General features: G+C 30.1%; 2 protein-coding genes across 2 annotated transcripts; both read right to left on the bottom strand.

The window, feature by feature from the left end:
- Nucleotides 1-11,128: 11,128 nt before the first annotated feature.
- On the bottom strand, nt 11,129-11,929 carry LOC112596162 (putative nuclease HARBI1). Its single transcript, XM_025341656.1, has one exon. The coding sequence runs from the start codon at nt 11,927-11,929 to the stop codon at nt 11,129-11,131; it is 801 nt and encodes a 266-aa protein (XP_025197441.1).
- A 5,529-nt stretch (nt 11,930-17,458) lies between these two features.
- On the bottom strand, nt 17,459-17,860 carry LOC112596163 (piggyBac transposable element-derived protein 3-like). The gene has a single exon (XM_025341657.1). The coding sequence runs from the start codon at nt 17,858-17,860 to the stop codon at nt 17,459-17,461; it is 402 nt and encodes a 133-aa protein (XP_025197442.1).
- Between the last annotated feature and the right edge of the window lie 1,692 nt (nt 17,861-19,552).

Below are 19,552 nucleotides of genomic sequence, written 5' to 3' on the forward strand. Positions count from 1 at the left end.
TGCATGAAGGTTATTTTATTGGTATAGATTTTATTTATAATAAGTTAATAGCTAAGATAATGATAAATTATTAATACGATTAACCGATAATGATTACGATTAATTACTTTATTAGTGTCAACGATTACCGTATTTATCGCCGAAAATAACGATATGAAAGGCGTTATAACAGAAATAACATGTTAGTGTTAATACAACACCAGTGATGTCGTAGTTCTGTTGAATTAAAACAGGGCTTGCGGAAATAAGAGTTACCGTCACGTCGGGGTTAAAATATATTAAAATACAATAATAGGGAATTTTTAACAAAGAATACGGTTTAAAACTTGTATTTATTATTACCTAAATAGTTGCTTATCGGATTATTGAATAAGCATGCCATTCGATATGTATTTCCGGACAGATTATATTTACTAAAATTAGCTAGTTTGTGAGAAAATATATTCGTTAAAAGAGCGAAAAAGTCGAAGTGACTGGAATGTTGAAGACGTTGCAGGTGTCAGCACATGTCAATATTGTTATTCGAGTCAGAATGAAGATAGTACTACCGTCATAGGAAAGATTGTAATACATTTTGTAGCCCATAAACATAATAAAAGTCAATGACATAAATGAGTTTTGGTAAATATTCGGTTAGAAGTATGTAATGTCGCTAATAACAGTATTGTTCATTCGCAACAAATGGTAAGCGAACATAGAACTTCACAGAATACCGGTGTTATAAACGAATAGACTTGTTGGACATTGTTGGACAGTTGTTGGAATTTGTTGGAGCTCCCCCATTCAGTTATTCCACGCCAAACTTTGTACTGCCAACTTCACAACTAGCATTACATTTTTATTAAAAAACGTTCAAAACCCTACTAAAAAATGTTTAAATAGACTTGTTGGACATCGTTTTATAACTGTTGAAGTTTGTTGGAGTATCCATATATTTTTATTCGACTTAAAACATACTTTTAAAAATTTTATTTTTACATTTTTTAACCAGTCCGTTATTGTCCGGTCGCCTTCAAATATATCACCAGTTTTTTTTAAATTAAAATCCAAATTTGTTTTTTATGATTTGTTTTACATCTTTTAGTATAATAAGCACACCAATGGATTATCAGCATATTTTTTACTTCGCCCAGAAGCTAATCCTTTTCTTTTTATTTATTTATATTTGGCATTATGGCCTAAAAGAGTTAAATTGTTAAATTAAAAAAATTATATATATTCCAGTACTTCTATCAAAAAGTATAATATTAAAATCTTTGACAAAAGTATATCATTAATACAATATAATAATTTTAATTTTTTAATATTAAATAAAATTATAAAAATAACCTTTTTTTTTTAGTATTAATTAAATGAAATACAAATATCTTTCAATATAAATTATGGCTGCTAAATACAAAATATAATGAAATGATGAAAATAATTAAATATAAATCATATCTTGGTAAATAAAATAGCATGTGGCTTAACCATTTTTGAAGCACTACAACGTTTTATTTTGGGAGCCAAATCGTCATGCTCTTCCCAATATCCATGAATTCTTCTACAATAAGCGATATAGTGACCCAAAGTATCTCCATTTCCTCCAACATAACCAATAACTGCTACAAACCTGTACCTATTAATTAGTAATAGTAGTTATTTTAATAGTTGATGAATATAGCATTTTTAATATTAAAAAGTATCCAAGATATAATTTTAATATAGGTACACTGAAAAGTATTTAAATATAATTTTTAAACTTACGTATTGTTGTTATTTAATATAATTTGGTGAGGTATATCGTTTAACGTACAAGTTAAATCTTTTTCGTTCGTTTGATTATTAAAAATTGTATCCAACCATATATGTTGTCCAAGTACTTTCGTAACAGTTATAGTGCCATTGCAATTACTTCTGTAACATTTTCTAGTGTATGATAATAATGGATCTGGATCCATATTATCTATCGCGTTTTGTAATTTTGTGAAACTTCCTGTAAAATGTGATGTATCAGATTATTTACTAAGGTTGTTATGTTATCATTCATTTTACTTACCTTTAACCAATTCCATTAAATTTATTGGAAAAAATATTCTTGAAACAACTGTTTGTTTGGCTTCTATATTGCATGTATGATATTCCCAGATACTGGGTTCGTCTTTTAGCAAAAGTTCTAATAAATTATTGACGTTATAACGACAATCTAACTCGGTTAAACCACATATTAGCTTTGATTTATTCCCAAAGGATTCTAGAATACTCGTCCTTTTCATGTAAAAGCTCGAATTAGCACCATGGTCTACTAAAAATTTTGTCAACATCATTATTTTATTTTGTGTATTGTCAATATATTCTGCATATTTTGTAGAATCAATATATCCTGTTGCCAAGGATTGCAATACTGCATCAAAAGGGCAAGTATTCAAAACTTTGTACATTATTTTAGATTTTTTATTAGTTGGAGATGGTTTTAAAAAATTTCCATTCCGGACGTTATCGATTGTAGTTATAGATTTAGCACAGCGTTTTGCTTTTATTTCAGGGTGTTTTGTTAAATAGAGTGATTTTCTTTTTTTGGTGGCAGTAGCTTTATTTTTCCAATTTTCTCTTTCATTCATATCTTTAATTTCATCTGAATTATAAATATTTGTGCATTCCATTTCCTCCAAACTATCATGGTCTTCATCAATTGTATCATCATTATTTTTATAGTTTTCATATTTATTATCGGCATCATCATCATTGTTATCGTCATCATGATCGTTATCATCATAATATTTACTATCATCACCATAATCATTATTATCACCATCATCATTATCGTGGTAATCGTTATCATCGATATCACTGTCATCACTATTTTCACTATTTTCAATATCATCAACATCAAGGCTATCATCGATATTATTATTGTCATTATTGTTATAATTATTTTTTAGTGTTGGAATAATAGGTATTTTTTTAACATATTCTTTATCATTGTTGTCGTTCAACTCACTTTTAGCCAATTTCATTAACCCTCTTATTGATCTAAGGTGATTTACAAGAAATTTGTCCACTCGTAGTCGAGGCTTTCTCTTATCAATCACTGTTGACTTAAGGTCAGAAAAATAACCTTCAATCCTTGCAGACGAACCAATTTTATTTGGGCAAGAAAAGTAGTCCACAATTACACCAGACCATAATGGAAATTCATTACAAATTCTTAGTAACGGTTTTACTAAATCTGGACAGTGATATGCATTTACTCTATTTCCTGTAATGAGAGCTTTATCTAAAGACATTTGTTTAATATTTTGAATCCATTCCATAATGGAAGTTGGATGATCGTTAAAATCTTCAGTCAATGTCTCTGGATCATAAAAAAATGTTTCATCGTTTGGTATGGCCTTATATTCTTCTTCATTATAATTAAAATTATCTGAAATATTTGAAATTAAATTTTCCAAATAAATCCTTGCCTCTTCTGCTGGAACATTGTTGAAATCAGAGTAACCATCAAATTCAGCCATTACTAAAATAAGTATGTTTTGTAATACTTTTTCAAAGTAATCGAGGCTATTGGCTTGAATTAATAATCCGATTGATCGAACATAAAAATCTTTAATAAGTCTTCGACCCTGAAGACAATTCCATCGGCAAACCATGTGCACCACATGGGCTACATCAATCCGAACAAAACATAAAATTGGGTTTGATACTGGATGCTGATTAAGAATTTTAAAACAAGCTTCGGAATATTCTTGTAATGACATACGATTACAAAATGCTCGAGTAATAGCACCCAAAAGTGCTTTCGAGTAGTCACTAACACATTCGTCTGGAGATTTCATTCCTGATGATACCCAATTTGCTAACCAATAGTAAATAGACAATGTGTCTTGTTTTTCTGATAATTGCTGTGCTATTGGTATAGTTTGTCCTTCATTATTTGTTACCATTTGGTATAAAAATATGTGTCCTGATGATAACATATTACTCGTTCTTTTTAATGGTAAAATCAGCGACCCTGTAGCGTCGATGTATGCAGTTACCCATTTATTTTTCCTGATCTCTTTGTATATATGACATTGAGTTGGTGTCCAGTAATGTACAAAAAACTTATCACAACTTATTGTATGTATACTATTATTATGTTCGGCTCCATGCTTTAATTCTATTAATGATAATATAGGATTATGTTTTGAAATACCCAAATCATTATCCACAACATTTTGTTTGGCTTTTCTTAATACACTTGTTTTATATAAAGTTGGTGGTTGTTTATCTCCATATTCCATTGTTATATCAGCATATTTTCGTCTCCAATGAGTAGCTCCAATTTTATCTACTTCATCCCCAACAATTTGCCTTTTGGTGAAATGCAAAAATCGCTTTTTATTATCAGAATGTTCAACATTTGTTGTGTCAGTAGCATAAAAATTAACAAAAACATTTTCATCTACTTTAGGTTCATCTTCAATATCTCCAAAAAAGCGTACTCGACAATTACTATCTTTGCATTCACCGCTGAATTTTATGAAATTCCCTCTACCAGATAACGATACACTATGATTTTTAATTGCATATGTACATGGCAACTTATGTTGTTCCCAAAATGCATCAAGTAATACATCTGTCCAACCAATTTGTAGACGCAAATATTCCCTGGGTCCTTTAGATGTCTGATACAAACATTGAACTGGCTGAATTTTTTTATAATTTGAATAATCAATTATAACTTTAAAAAGTTTGGTAGATTGACGATTATAAGTCTCCAATGGTCTTTTTATTCCTAAATATTGCAAAAAAGTATATTGTCAATATTAAATGCGAACCTTAATTATATAAAATTTTAATAATTCGATTTATTTTAATAATAAAACACCGATGAATGTCCTTTTATTGGCAAACACAGATATTAAAATCATACTGTCAGCCACAGGTTTTTAAAGAATACTTTTGAAAGAATACGTGTTTAAAATCTTACGTATTTGATTATTGCCTTTCAAAAGTTTTGGAATATAAAAACAATTACATTTTATAAGTATTTAAAATACTATGTATTTTTTGTTGTATAGCACATTAAAAGTTTTGTGTGTTTATTACAAATTAACAATTGAAATAATTATTAATGAATATTTAAATTAAATAATTAATAAATACATCCTTTAATTGGTTCAATAATTTCAGATGTCGCATACATATTCTATTATCAACTTAAACTTCAGCAATGTAGATAGGTATGCATTTTAGATATCAATTATGTCATTTGCGAATTTAATGAAACTTTAAAAATTCTTTAAAGCATTATAAAATATACTTGTAGGTATTATAAAACAAATTTTTAAAATTAGAATCTATATGAAATAAAAATATTGTTGGTTGAAATATGACGGTAAAAACAAAAAAAGTATTTAGTATTCTGAAATAAAATAAAAAGAAAAAGTGTATGGAATACCAAAAAAGTAATCTAATACTAAGCAAAATTGTTACAAGTTAAAATAAAATATTTTTAATATTTTTTACAAAAAGAACAAATTAACTGATCCTATTAACTATAAATCTACTGTATTTTATATTTTGAGTGTAGGTAATTATGTGTGTCTATTTGTGTATTTGTCTATTTAATCTTTTGGGTCAGTAAAAATACTTGGATTTTTTACTTCAGCATATTTTCTGGTAGGAAAGTGAAGCTAGTTGGTACTTTGGGGATCAAAGGTAAAAAATTCGCAATGGTTTTCAATTGCGGCAGTAAAAACAAACAGTAAATTAAAGTTCAAACAAAGATGAATATGGATTTTAGTTATTATTACAAAGAAATTGCTTACTTGATGGCCCATACAAATAATTGAATATTTAAAAAATATATAATATGTGGCCCAGGGTTCGGCACTTAAAAACACAAGAATAAGCGCTAAATATAAATTTAAAATCCTTCAAATATGCATAAAAAATTTAAAAATACGCATTTAATATATTTATTATTTTATTAATACCTTATTATTTACATTTATATCAATGTAACATTAAAAATTAAAAAATAAATCAAATAATTGTTAACTCGTTTCTTGAAATAGGAACCTTCCTATAGTTTTTTGAATTTTATTCGTTAACAAATTTAATTTTTACATTTATATTTATAATATGTCTTACTACTGCCAACAGTTGATGACAAGAAGAAACTTTATTATAAAAATCAATACATTAATAACTGGGGGAATTTATGAAGTTTCTTTGATGAATATTTTTTGAACTACAGCAAAATAGTTGAACATCATTATTATTTGTTTAAATGACAATCTTTGTCAAAATTTGAATTTAAAAAATAGGTCTAGTATTGTTGTATATTTTCGATAGGTATATTTAAATTGCTAGAAAAAAAAATATAAGAGAAAATTTGTATAACATTTAAAAATATACCTATATATAGTGTACAGGCTCGTGGTTCTTACATACCTTAAATATTCTATTAAACTGCGAAAAACGCTTAAGTAAGCTTAAAGTAGATTTGGTTAATCGATAAAGAATTAAAAGTTAAAGGCATAGGTATATGTAAATGAGTGTGGAAAAAGATATGAAAATAATAAAATTAAAATAAATTAAATGAGTCAGGTTGTTATACCAATTATATAAAATAATTAAAAAAAAATAAAATAAAACGAAATACAGTAGCGATGGTTTGTGTATCATCGATATCATGTTTTACAATATTGGCGTTTTTAACGGGCAACGAAGTGCAGGGTCAGCTAGTATATGTATAATATAGATACAAATTCCGTACAAAATATTCGCGCAACACGAATTTGGGAAAAATGATTTTTTTATATAGGAGGGCTGTAGAAATGTTTCTACAGCACCCCCACATTATTTTGGTTATTTCTTTGTAAATAAATCCGTACAATTTCAGATTTTAATCGTACAAATTCATACAAATTCCATACTAAATGTTTGTGAAAAAAAATTGAGAAAAGTTTCAATGGGGGGGGGGGGGGGGGGGGGGAAACGTACGTCATCGCTTAGCATAAAGCCTTATTAAAATCTGATTGAGAAGTTGATTGGTTAAAATTTTCTTTGAACTTGATCTTTATCATTTTTTCGTGTCACTTTTAGTGTGTTTTTCAGTTCGATTCTGTTGGTTTACGTTAAATAATATATTTTCGAAATTAATCTTCAACTCCCAAACTTTGCAATATAACACAAATTACAAGCCCATCAGAGGTCAATATTTCTGATCAAAATTCAGATACTTGTTTGTTTTACTTTCCCCATTTTGAGTATAATATACCATAATTTATAAAACTAGGAAAAAATGTACACGAATAAATACGTAAACAAATATACGGGAATACACTGAACAAATTATCGAAATTATTAAATAACTTGACGTAGTAATTTCATTTATTTCGGCCCGATGCACGACAATTATTATTATATTTTTTATATTATTTATAGATTGTGATGTTTCGTTATCGGCGTGCCTCGACCGATAATTTTTTTATATATGAAATTCATTGATCATTCCTTTTTTCGCTGCCCGTCAAGTTCGGCGCGTACGGTATATTACAATCATACAGAAATACATTTAATTATATGGAACGTTTTATAAATATATCATTTATTTAATTAATTAACGGGGGGTGCCCTTTGAATACAATATTAATTAAGAAAAGAGATATACATTATACATAGTATTAAAGTGTAATACAAATAATAATAATAATGCTAAATATAAGATACAAAATATCATATAATATAATTATAGTTATCGTATATTTTTCGATCGGTTGAAATTTGAAAATGGTCTAAACTATGCATAATAAACACAAAGACGGAAAATGAACACTTCCTTGCAAAATCTATGAAATATGCAAAAATATACCCATTCAAATTTTAGATTTTGTATCATGGTATTGAAAAATGAATTTATTTTACACTGCTATATTTTATAATAAGTAACAAAGTATGAAAATGCTATAAGTCCCGAACCCTGATATTATTAATAACAATTTCGAGAAATTATTAATCCAAATGGCAAATATATTAGTATATTATCTATTAATGCACTAGAAAAAATTTATTTGTACAGAATAAATAAACATATAATAAGAATTAATATTAAATAAATAGATAGGTTTATTAATAAGTAAGTACATACTTGGTAATTGAGGTACCATTGTGTAAAAATCTTCATTGGCTTTAAAAGCTTTTGGGTGTACAACTGCAGGTTCCAATGTAATTTCCTCTTTGCCCAAAACATTTTGTCGTAAACATTTTAATATATCATACCTATTATTTTTTATAATAGTATACAAATAATCTACGCTTATTGGTTTGAAATTTGTATTTCTGTAAAATTATTGCGTATAGTATTGTAATATTATGATATAAAATAAATCTAAATAAAATAATTAGATATTATTCAATTTAAATATATCATTTATTTACTTGTTAAGTTCTTTAGATGCTTCCTTATACAGATCGGATGACCATGCTGGAATTGAACCATTCGGGCTCAAAAAATTAATTTTTATTAATATTTCGATTATTTCATTTACACGCTGTTTGGCAGACATGTTTACGCAGAGAAAGAAAATATTGAAGTGACAACAATTAATAATAAAACACAAATAATAAGAAATTATAACCAATAACCATCTACAGTTATAAACATAATAAGTAATCCATGATAAAGTTAAATTTAGAACACGACAACACAACAGCACGACAATAATTAATAATATAAATAATGCAAAGACGGAATAACCGGCAATCGCCATCCTAAGAGGTGTCACATATGAAAATTGGTCAATGTATTTTCAAACATAAAACTAAGAATATTATCTGTGCCTATTTTAAATAAGGATAATAATTATCGTATCATGGGCGTTAAGATATATTTTAGAGGATACCTAGTAATTAGTTTAATTAATTGTCTCCGTCTTACAAATGTGATGTTTTTATAATTTTAATTACCTAATATTAAAAATCAAAGTTAATATATTGTATATACTTTTGTAGATTACCTACTAATTATTATAATTCTCACTAGACGTACATGAATATTATAATTTTTTGAATTTAACAACTCAACCTTTTTAGGTCATATTCCCAAATGTAAATAAATAAAAAGAAAAGAACTAGAAAATGTTATAGGAGTAATTGCAATGGCAATATAACTGTAACGAAAGTACTATTTAGACAACATATAATATGGTCGGATACAATTTTTGATAATCAAACTAATTAAAAGGATATAACTTGTACATTAAACGATATATTTCACTAAATTAAATGAAATAACAACAATACGAAAGTTTAAAAATTACATTTAAATATTTTTCAGGGTATAACAAACGAATCTGAACGGAGATGATTTGTTAGCCTAGGATAAAATATATAAAATATACCTATCACCTATATTCTAAATTACGTGGTGAAAAATGTTTATGTACCTATTAATGACCTGAATGCACACAAATTAAATCATGTACAGGAAATGCTAATTTAAACAACTGGTACATATATCAAGTTTCTATGACTATTAATTTTTAACTATAGCAAAAATCTAAAATTATGTGATAGTAAATCGTTATTTTACGAGTAGTTGGATTTCATAAAAATTCGAAAATGCTAATCTAAATAACTGGTAAAATTTTCAAGTATCTACGACTTAAACTTTTTGAATAATAACAAATATTTAAAACCGTTTGGGATAAATCGTTATCGTTACGCTATTTCATAAAAATTTAAAATTCAAACGCGCTTAAAACTTTTCCTATAATGATGCTTCGAGTTTTCTCTATAGATACTTGAAGGAAAACTTATGGAAAACTTAGTGTTGTATTTTTAATCCTTAGTTATTAACACAAAAAATTTTATGATTTTTCAACTTCAAAATTACTTGCAATTTTTCCCGTTTTTGACAGATTTCATAAAAATTTGAACTATATACGCTTATAAAAAAAAAATTGTGACCAACGATTTTTATTTTTTTTGGCTATTCAAAATTTTTTTATCGACACTACAAAAAAAAATTCTCATAAAAATCGAAAATCTCTATGGTCTATAAATGACTCAAAAAAAGTTAAAATTTTTTGAAAATTTAACTGTATATAGATAACACTGACATAAACATTTGGAGAAAATGTCATTAGTTTTTGAATTACAACCATATAAAAAAATCGATTTGGTCGTAAACTGGTTTTGCGTAAGGCCTTCTTCACACCAGGAAACTCCCAGGCGACGCGACGGATACTCGAGTATCTTGTAAATCACTTCCTATATTTAGTAACGAAAAGGCACAAATGACGCAACTCCCAAGCGACGCGTATCCTACGCGTATTCTACCAGTCTCGCGCGACTTGCAAGGAAGGTCGCCCGTCGTCTGCGTTGCCTGCGTTTCCCGAATATTACCGAATATTACAAGTGGTTTCAAGTGTTTTTCTTTTTTATATTTTTATAATTTTTTAATTATACAACTATGGCTGAACACGTGTTTAACATCAAGTTTGTGGGTGAAGTTGAAAAAAGGCCAGAACTTTATAATTACACTTTGCCTCAATATTCCCGTAAAGATGTTGCGGAGAAGGGCTGGATGGAAGTTGGAAAGGAAATGAACTTGTCAGGTAAAAAAAGTTAAAATATAATTGATAATTAGGCAATAGTTATATAATTATGTATATTATATTATGTTATTATTAATTATAATCAAGGCTCGGAACTTTAGGCATTTGCATATTTGTTTAAAAACTGTATATTGAACTTAAATAACTATAAATAAATACTTAAATAACTTTAAATACAACAAAACAAATATTAGATTTATGACAGCTTTATCATCTATATAATATAGTACTGAGAACTCGTATTTATTTTTATCTAAATTAACCACTGCGTTATTATTTGTACTATTATAAATATACACTATATAAGATAATCGTATTTCAAAATAACATTTGTGAATTGACCACATCGTTCTATAATTATTTATATTTGGTACGTACGAATCATAAGAACTATTTTATTGTACTGTACTTATTCTTTATTGAAAAGATAAAATGTCAAATGAAAAACAATTTATTTTTACTTCTATATTTTCCATGTATGTAAATGTAATGTAAAATATTTTAAATCATCAATAAAATATATTATTAGGTATATAATATCAAATACAATATTTCCACTGCCAAGGAAGAGAAGCGTGAGGGGTAATAAAGTAGTTTGCTAAATAATTTCTTATATCATTTGCGGAAGATCGAATATTTATTTCGATATTTGGCATATTATCGTTTTGTAAAGGTGAAACTGCGACACCATCTGAGACATTTTCGTCATGTTGTGAAGTCCGGTATTGTATACCTTCTCTTTTTCTAACGAAATTGTGAAGAACACAAACACTTTTTATAATGCCATTAATTTTCTCTACATCTCGGCAACGTATTGGACTATTTAGTACCTGGAATTTCTCGCACATCATTCCAAACGCGCACTCTATAGTTTTTCGACCACGACTTAAGCGATAATTGAAAATTCTTTTTGTATTATCAAGAATTCTTTTTGAATATGGTCTCATTAGATAAGTGGATAATGGGAACGCTTCATCTCCAACCAAGTAAAAAGGGCAAAGAGACTCATTTATATCATTCGGAAGCCGACTAGGTGACGGAATATCAAGTCCACTGTGCGTCAACCAATATTTAATTGCTGAAGCACGAAATATACCTCCATCGCTGTTCCTTCCTGCATATCCACATTCAATCATTGTAAACAATCCGTCCGCGTCACAACAAGCCATTAATACGATGGAATGGTAACCTTTGTAGTTGAAGTTGGTTGAACCACTGTTCGGCAACTTTTCGATGCGCACATGTTTGCCGTCAACTGCCCCTATGCAATTCGGAATATTCCACACAGAATAAAATCGTTCAGCAATTTGCTTCCATTCTTGTTTGGTTGGTATTGGCATATAAGATTCCCTGAGCACATCCCAGAATATTTTAGTAGTCTCGTACACGACATACCCAATGGTGCTCTCACCTCTAGCAAAGTAGAACGAAAGTGAAACAAATGTACACCCAGTTGCCAAATATCTGAAATGAAACGATTTTTTTATATTATTTATTATTTTTAGAAATTTAATAAAGTACCAGAGTTATGCGAGTTTAAATTATTATTATTATTATTATTACAACTATTATAATATTGTGGCTGTGAATTGTAGAAAAGTGCATTTTTGGTTGTTGTGAAACGTAGCTTTGTTTGTACATAATTTGAATTATATAACAATGAATTCATTTATGAAACTTTTATTTTGACGTTTTAATGCATTTTTAAGGTTTTATAGTGCATTAAATTCACAGCCCTAATTATAATCATAGTTTTGATAGTTTTAGTTTTTAATTTTGTTTTTATTTCTATAGTTCTTATTTTTGTTCTCAGCTCCGATGTAAAGAACGATGAAGAATTTGAGATCAGTTTTGTTCAGGACTGAAGCTCCCCAGTGGTTCAGGCTCAAGAAAAAGAGACCATATTTAATGGAAGCAGTAGGTTCTGCCTCCTTGTGAAAACCAATATGCCTACTGCTGAGAACTTGCCACGGTCAACGAACAATGTATTCTAACTGATCAAATTATGGTGACATACAAAACAGCAGGCCATCTCAGACTTCTCAGCTGAAGTACCACATTTGTCTCCAACAAATATCAGAATCGGCTCGGATAGATTCATTTCAACCACTATCGATCGATAAACAGCAGTCAACACTTTCTCAATCACAAGTAGACCTTCAAATACCTCTAATATGACTAAAAGAAATCGGGTTTTAAACGTGAATTTCAAGCCACTGATGTTGATGCAAAGTTCATTTTTCCCAGGCAAAACAGCACGATTGAGTACACAAGGAGATAAGTCCAAAAACCGAATCGATAAATCGTTTCTTGACGTTTGGTCCGCAGGTTAGCCATTAACCGACCAACAACTCAAAACATTCAGGCGTAAATTTTCACTCATGTGAAATTACTGAAACGACCGCGACACCTCCGACAGTATTTGTCTTACGATTTTCAAACTCTTCATTTTCTCCTATGTCTCCTATCACGCTTCATCAAATGGAAACGCCTACGAACATCGAGACAGAGTAATTCCACAAGCGAATCTAATAGTTATCCAGTTGTTAGTTACCCTCAGTTGGGATCTTGGCTATAGAAGAAGAGATGACGCGATCCGCGTAATATTCCGTTAATTCAAACGCCTTTACGCGGAAAACTGCGGGCGACTTCTATCACCGCCAGCGACGACGGACGGCGACGCACGATCAACGGCTCGGAACGTTTGACCGCCGATACCGCAACCGGTCCGACGGGAGTGTCAGTTCTTTCCCACGCGGATTTAACCGTCGTGTTAACATTGTCATTACTCCGAACTGGCCTTTCCCTTGACCACAGTGTTACATTCACCTTTGACATTATTTGTGTTCAGCATTTGATTCGTGTTTTAATACAAATACAATAAATCGACGAGTACCGTCTTTCATACTCAATATCTTGTGTTATATATTTTGCTACCTGCCACATCCAACCATCCCATTCCACCTCCAGGTACGCATCAAGAATGAAATAGAGATGAAACCAACGTAACGTTTTTATCTTGTATGTAATGTTAAATTTTTTTTTATTATTAAACATGCTAAAATTTCTTTTAAAAATATAATGCTAAAATTATAAATAAAGCTACTAACCTCAAAGTAATCAAAATCCTTTCTTCCGCACTTACACATTCCATTACTGTCCCTCTGACGTATAGATGGAGAAACAATGTCGATCAGAGTTGGTATGATTCTTTCGTCATGCGGTAGAATGCTATAAACTTAGAATCAGACTGTTCTAGCTCTTTAGCAGCAACATAAGCGGCAGTGAATGTTCTTTTCAATATAAGGAAACTTAGATGCAGGTTGGTAAATAATTGGTGGCTAGAGGTAGACTGAAAATATATCGTCACTTCACAGTAGTTTCATAGTAGCTCAGTGTGTGGCGATGGGTTGCTTATGGATATCTTTGCCCGGTAAAGTTGAAAAATCGCCTATGGTTATTATAGGCGATGAAACGTTTTCATTAAAAACTTATCTAATGAAACCATTTCGTAAACGACAATCACGAAATGATAGAAAAAAAGATACTTACAATTATAGATTATGCCGGGCACGAAGAGTAGTAGAGAATGCATTTGGAATTTTATCGAAGAAATGGAGGGTACTCGTATTTGAGAGGCCAATGGAAATGCAACAAACTGTAAAAAAAGTTATTATGGCAACATGCATACTCATAATTATTTGAGAGTCCAAAATTGTAATATATACGACAATGAGCTTGAAGCCGATGAAGAACCGTTTTTATTACGGAATAACATTGCAAATAATCCTAGAAGATATACAATTGAAGCTTTTCGAGTGCGAGAATGTTTTGTTAAGTATTTTAATGATGAATAAATAATTATTATTTATATTAATTATTACTTATAATTTATTTATTATTTTTGACAATTATAATTGACAAGTATAAACTAGGTACCGTAAAATGTTATTATGTTTGGATAAAATAGCTGGTTGCTAATTTATTTTTAAATTTTAATTGCACATGTTTAAAAACTGATAGTAAATAACATTAATTATTTTTTTTTTTTATCATAACTAATATTTATAACTATTATTATAATGACTAATACTTTTATAGATTAATTATATTTTTACTTACCGCTTTCACCGTTCATTTTAACACTTATTTCGTAATCCCAAATATAATCTTTTTTCCTCGTATCCTTGAATTCTGGAAGTGTCATAATATTATATATGATGGGATATTCTTTAACAATAGCTATTAACTGTTCAACTTTATTGGTTATTTTTAGTAAATTTAATTAATTTTTTTAATAAATTTTAAACAAGATAATCGTTCATATACATTCAAACACCACGACGTTAGATTCAACTGCGAGATGTAAGCTGCAAAGTGTATGATTACGATGAATAAATATGTGTTGGAATATAAAGTCAAAATATATCATACAATGTAATGATAACCTTTCTATAGATATTAATATATTAAAAATAAAATGAAGATAATTCATAGTTGGGAATTTACAGCTGATTATCGTAGCGGTAAGCGAAAAATACAGTGTCTGCAGCGAAAAATAAAAATATCGCGCTCAATCTTGCGGTAACATTTTCGCCGCGGTATTAATTTCGCGATAGTGAGTGCGCTCGTATTAAAACGTATAGACATTAAATTTCGCTGCCGCTACCGCTTCGGTTTGAGCGGACCTTAATCGTGAACTTTTAGGCGGCAAATTAAAATCGGCCAATCAGAAGCATCAAATCGATACATACCGGGTCCATATTATGGTGCCGTATGTTAAAATGCCGCCCGGTCGACTACGTGTCGACATCGCGGCCACCGGCGCCGAAATTAGCTATTATTGTAAACTGTAATACATAATAATATGTTAATTTGTCTTATATTTCTGTTACACTCTGGATATAATTTTATAACTTATACATATAAGTAGTATGATTTGGTATGTTCTAAAACCTGATTCTGATCCCCCGCACTTTTCGTCACCCCATCATCATCAATGACCGGTGTGACGTATATTTACCCCGCACTTGCCTGATCCCCTTCACCACACGCAAAATGACCTGTGTGACGTATATTTACCCCTTCCCCCTCATCCACATGATCGTTGTGACGTACATTAACCCCGTCATCTGTCTACCCCCACCACTACCCAACACTTATTATTGTACATGCGCCATGCCCATTAGCGCCGGAGTTTTTTTTTTTTTACAATTTTAACCAAAATATTGTTGTAAACGCATGTATTAGAACTCGAATTTAATTGTAAAAATAAAAATAATTACAGTAAACTCGCGATATAACGAATTTCAAGGGACCGAGAAAAAAATTCGTTATATCGAAAGTTCGTTACATCGAAATTCGTTATATCAAGAGAATATACCAATTGAATTCGTTATAACAAGATTTAAAACAAAAATTCAAAATTTTATTATTCGTATACATATGTATAAAATAAATGAGTCATATAAGTAGATATTCATTGTTTAATTTCAATATAAATGTATGAAATGTATGTAATATTTTTAATAAAAATATGTTATAATAATAATATTGCTTTTAATATGTACATATAATAAATCGCTATACATGTGAGCATTTATTTTTTAAAAAAATCAGATATTTTTGATTGTTTGCAACTGCTTGAGTTTACCTAATCAATAGTATTGTCCAGATTTAAAATGCTAGAAAACACACTGTCGTCAATATCATGTCTCTGTAAATAACTTAAGACGGCGCGAAGACCTAATTTGGCTTCCTTCAAGGTTACGATGGGTTCTTCAGAAGATTCTTCTTCGTAATTTTCTTTAAACGGTACCGATATGTTACATAGTACGTATGTTACGTACATTTTGCGTAGAACCACTAATCGACATAAGTCTTATTTTAATTGCGATACTATACTTGAGTATACTATTGCATGATAATCATCAGAAAAACTTCGTAATCTATTATGTGGTAATAGCAACATACTTATTTTTATATATTTTTCATTGAGTTATACACCAGAGACATGTATCTTATCTTAATTAAAATTAAAAATTCGTAATAGAAAGCTCCAAATTTATAAAAATTCGTTACATCGCGAGGTTTTGATCAAAAACGCTTCGCTATATCGAGGGGACCAAAATACATTACATTTGTTCGTTATACCGCGATATTTTCAAGGGACCGGTAGTTTTATTCGTTATATCGAGATTTTCGTTAAATCGAATTTCGTTATATCGCGAGTTGACCGTATTTTTATTAGTTTTTGACTTACAAGATGTTGTCATATGGCAACGCTAGGAGCTTATAACAACTAATTTTATGAAAATATAGTTGATTAATCTTATAATTTTTTCATTTATTTATTTTCCATTTTATAGCATAAATAAGTACCTACCTATAATATATTTAACTATTTTTGCTAAATTTTTTTATAAGATACTATTGTAATATAATATTAAATATAGAGTAAAAAAAAAAATTATTACAACTTGTATAATACACTTATTTTATAATTAACGCGAATGAAATGGAATAAAACAATCAACACATAATCCTACATTGCATTTCGAGCACATCGATCTCATAATTGACTTACAATTCTTTCCAGCACACCTTTTCTTTTTTTTGTCTTCAGTTTGTTTTACCATATGATCTATTTTATCAAATCTAATTGAGTCTGAAACTCGACAGTCTGTTGAAAATGTTGATGTCGATGGTCTTCCGATTGCTTTAGGCATAGTTTGATACCTTCGTAGATAAACATTTATGATTTCTCTTTTGAAATCAAGTTGATTAATTTTTGTTCTCCTTGTTTTGTTTAATAGAATCCAACTATTTTGGAGTGCTACATCGAATATCCACGTTATCAAAGGCCAATACTATTTTTTCCCTCTAATACCAATACGGTAATACGCGATATTTTGGTCCATTTGATCCGTACCACCCATATACATATTGTATTTAGCAATTAGCCTTGGCCTTGGAACTAATACATTTCGCTTTTCTTTTTGTAAAAATCGTTTTACTTGGCCAACATTTTGAGAACCACATGATGATGAAATCATTGTAACAACAGCATTGTCCATCCAACGTAGATACAATAGACCATCTATCTTTTCCACAGCAGTCTCAAAATATCCACGACTTTTTTTTTTAAATATTGTTTTGTTTGTTAACGGGCAATTTTTTGGAAACCTATATTCACGAATTGTACCGATGGCGCTATATCCATGAAATCTTAAAAATGAAAACAATGCAGGACTTGAAAATAGATTGTCCATGTAAATATTATATTTTAATTATCTTTTATCATCTGAAATTTCATCTAATAATACTAATAGTGGACTAGCAGCCTTACCAAATAATTTTTCATAGTCGGAGTTCGATTTGATATTTTTTCCCTGATAAAGATCAAAATTCACTAAATAACCATCCTTTGAGTTCAGACACTATATTTTATACCCAAATCGAATCGGTTTTCCTCTGATGAATTGCTTACAGCTATGGCGTCCAAAATATTTCACCATACTTTCGTGGTATGCCAAATGCTCTTCTGGTACAAAATTTTCGATACATCTTTTTTTCTTCATTTCTATGAAAGGACGAATTTTCCAACCTTTGTCATTCAGGTTAATTGCAGTGTTATTAGTACAGTGAAAAAAACGACAAATTTGTAAAAATCTGTCCCTACGCATTGATTGGGATACAGCAATATTTCTCATGTCATCACCATTATCCCAATAATGATGTTTAGACGGTAAATCGTTATAGCCACTTACAAATAAAATTGCCAAAAAATAACGAATTTCGTTGGAAGTAATATTGGGATCGGAACAATTTAAAAATAATGCATAATTTTTGGTTTCTACTACAAAATGTATTATTTTATCATCAATAAACTTTTCGAAAATATCGATTATGGATGTTGCGTCAGTGAGCCTCTCTAACACCGATCGAGGTTGTCACTGATCACACGGTCCTCCGGGACCTTGGAAGTGATGGGGGGAGCTTACGAAGTAATTAATTAAGTGAACAAATAATAAAATTATACGGAATATATATATTACAACAAATAATATAAGGAGAGCCCCATTAACAATATGTCTATGTTTATGTATATGGGGGGGGGAAATGGGGAGCACCACTCTGAAGAACTGGACCTCGATGGTGATCTTGAACCAACGGAAGCTAATCTGCTTTTCCTTCTGGAGGTGTAGAAAACTTCCGGGGATGGAATGGACCACGTGGATGTCGGAGAGCGCCGAACTGCAGTACACGCGAATACGGATCACGTACACGTATACAAGATTAAATGGCTGAGCACGAGCGAACGGTGAGATTGGAGCATGTAATCACCAAATATTGGGAGCACAACAAATTATGCGATTATTAATATTGGAAGCACAACAAATTATGCGATTTGCAGAAAAGACGAGAGCACGTGAATAACGGACGACGGAGCAGAACGGACGAGCAAAAGAGCCGTTGGCGGCGGCGTCCGCATCATTACCCGGACCAGGGCGGCGGGCGCAACAGTGTCACCAACATTAAGAGTGACCGAGCGCGGTCGTGGATCATATGTCCAAGACCCGGGGCAACGTGAAGTGGGTACAATGGACAAACGGATCGAACAATGGACATATTTTGATACATAGAATAATCGGGATCAGGAAATACATTTGTCTTTTCAATATCAAAATCGGCCTCTTTTATCCAACTAGGTTTACTTTTTGATTTTATACAAGTGCTTATCCACTTTTTATATTTATCAGATAACTCAAAAGGTTCAACTATTGAAAAAGATTTACGTGTAGTATTAATTTGAGAAATATTATATTGATTGTCTAAATCTTCATAATTAACGCCTAAACGTTCATTGTTTTGTAGCCGATTTCAGCATTTGCTAATAATTGCCGAGAACTGACATTGTCAACCAAACTCAAGGTAGAATTTTTATATATATATATATATAT

The sequence above is a fragment of the Melanaphis sacchari genome, unplaced genomic scaffold, assembly GCF_002803265.2.
Source record: "Melanaphis sacchari strain LSU unplaced genomic scaffold, SCAv2.0 Contig304_pilon_pilon, whole genome shotgun sequence".
In the NCBI taxonomy this organism is placed as follows: domain Eukaryota; kingdom Metazoa; phylum Arthropoda; class Insecta; order Hemiptera; family Aphididae; genus Melanaphis; species Melanaphis sacchari.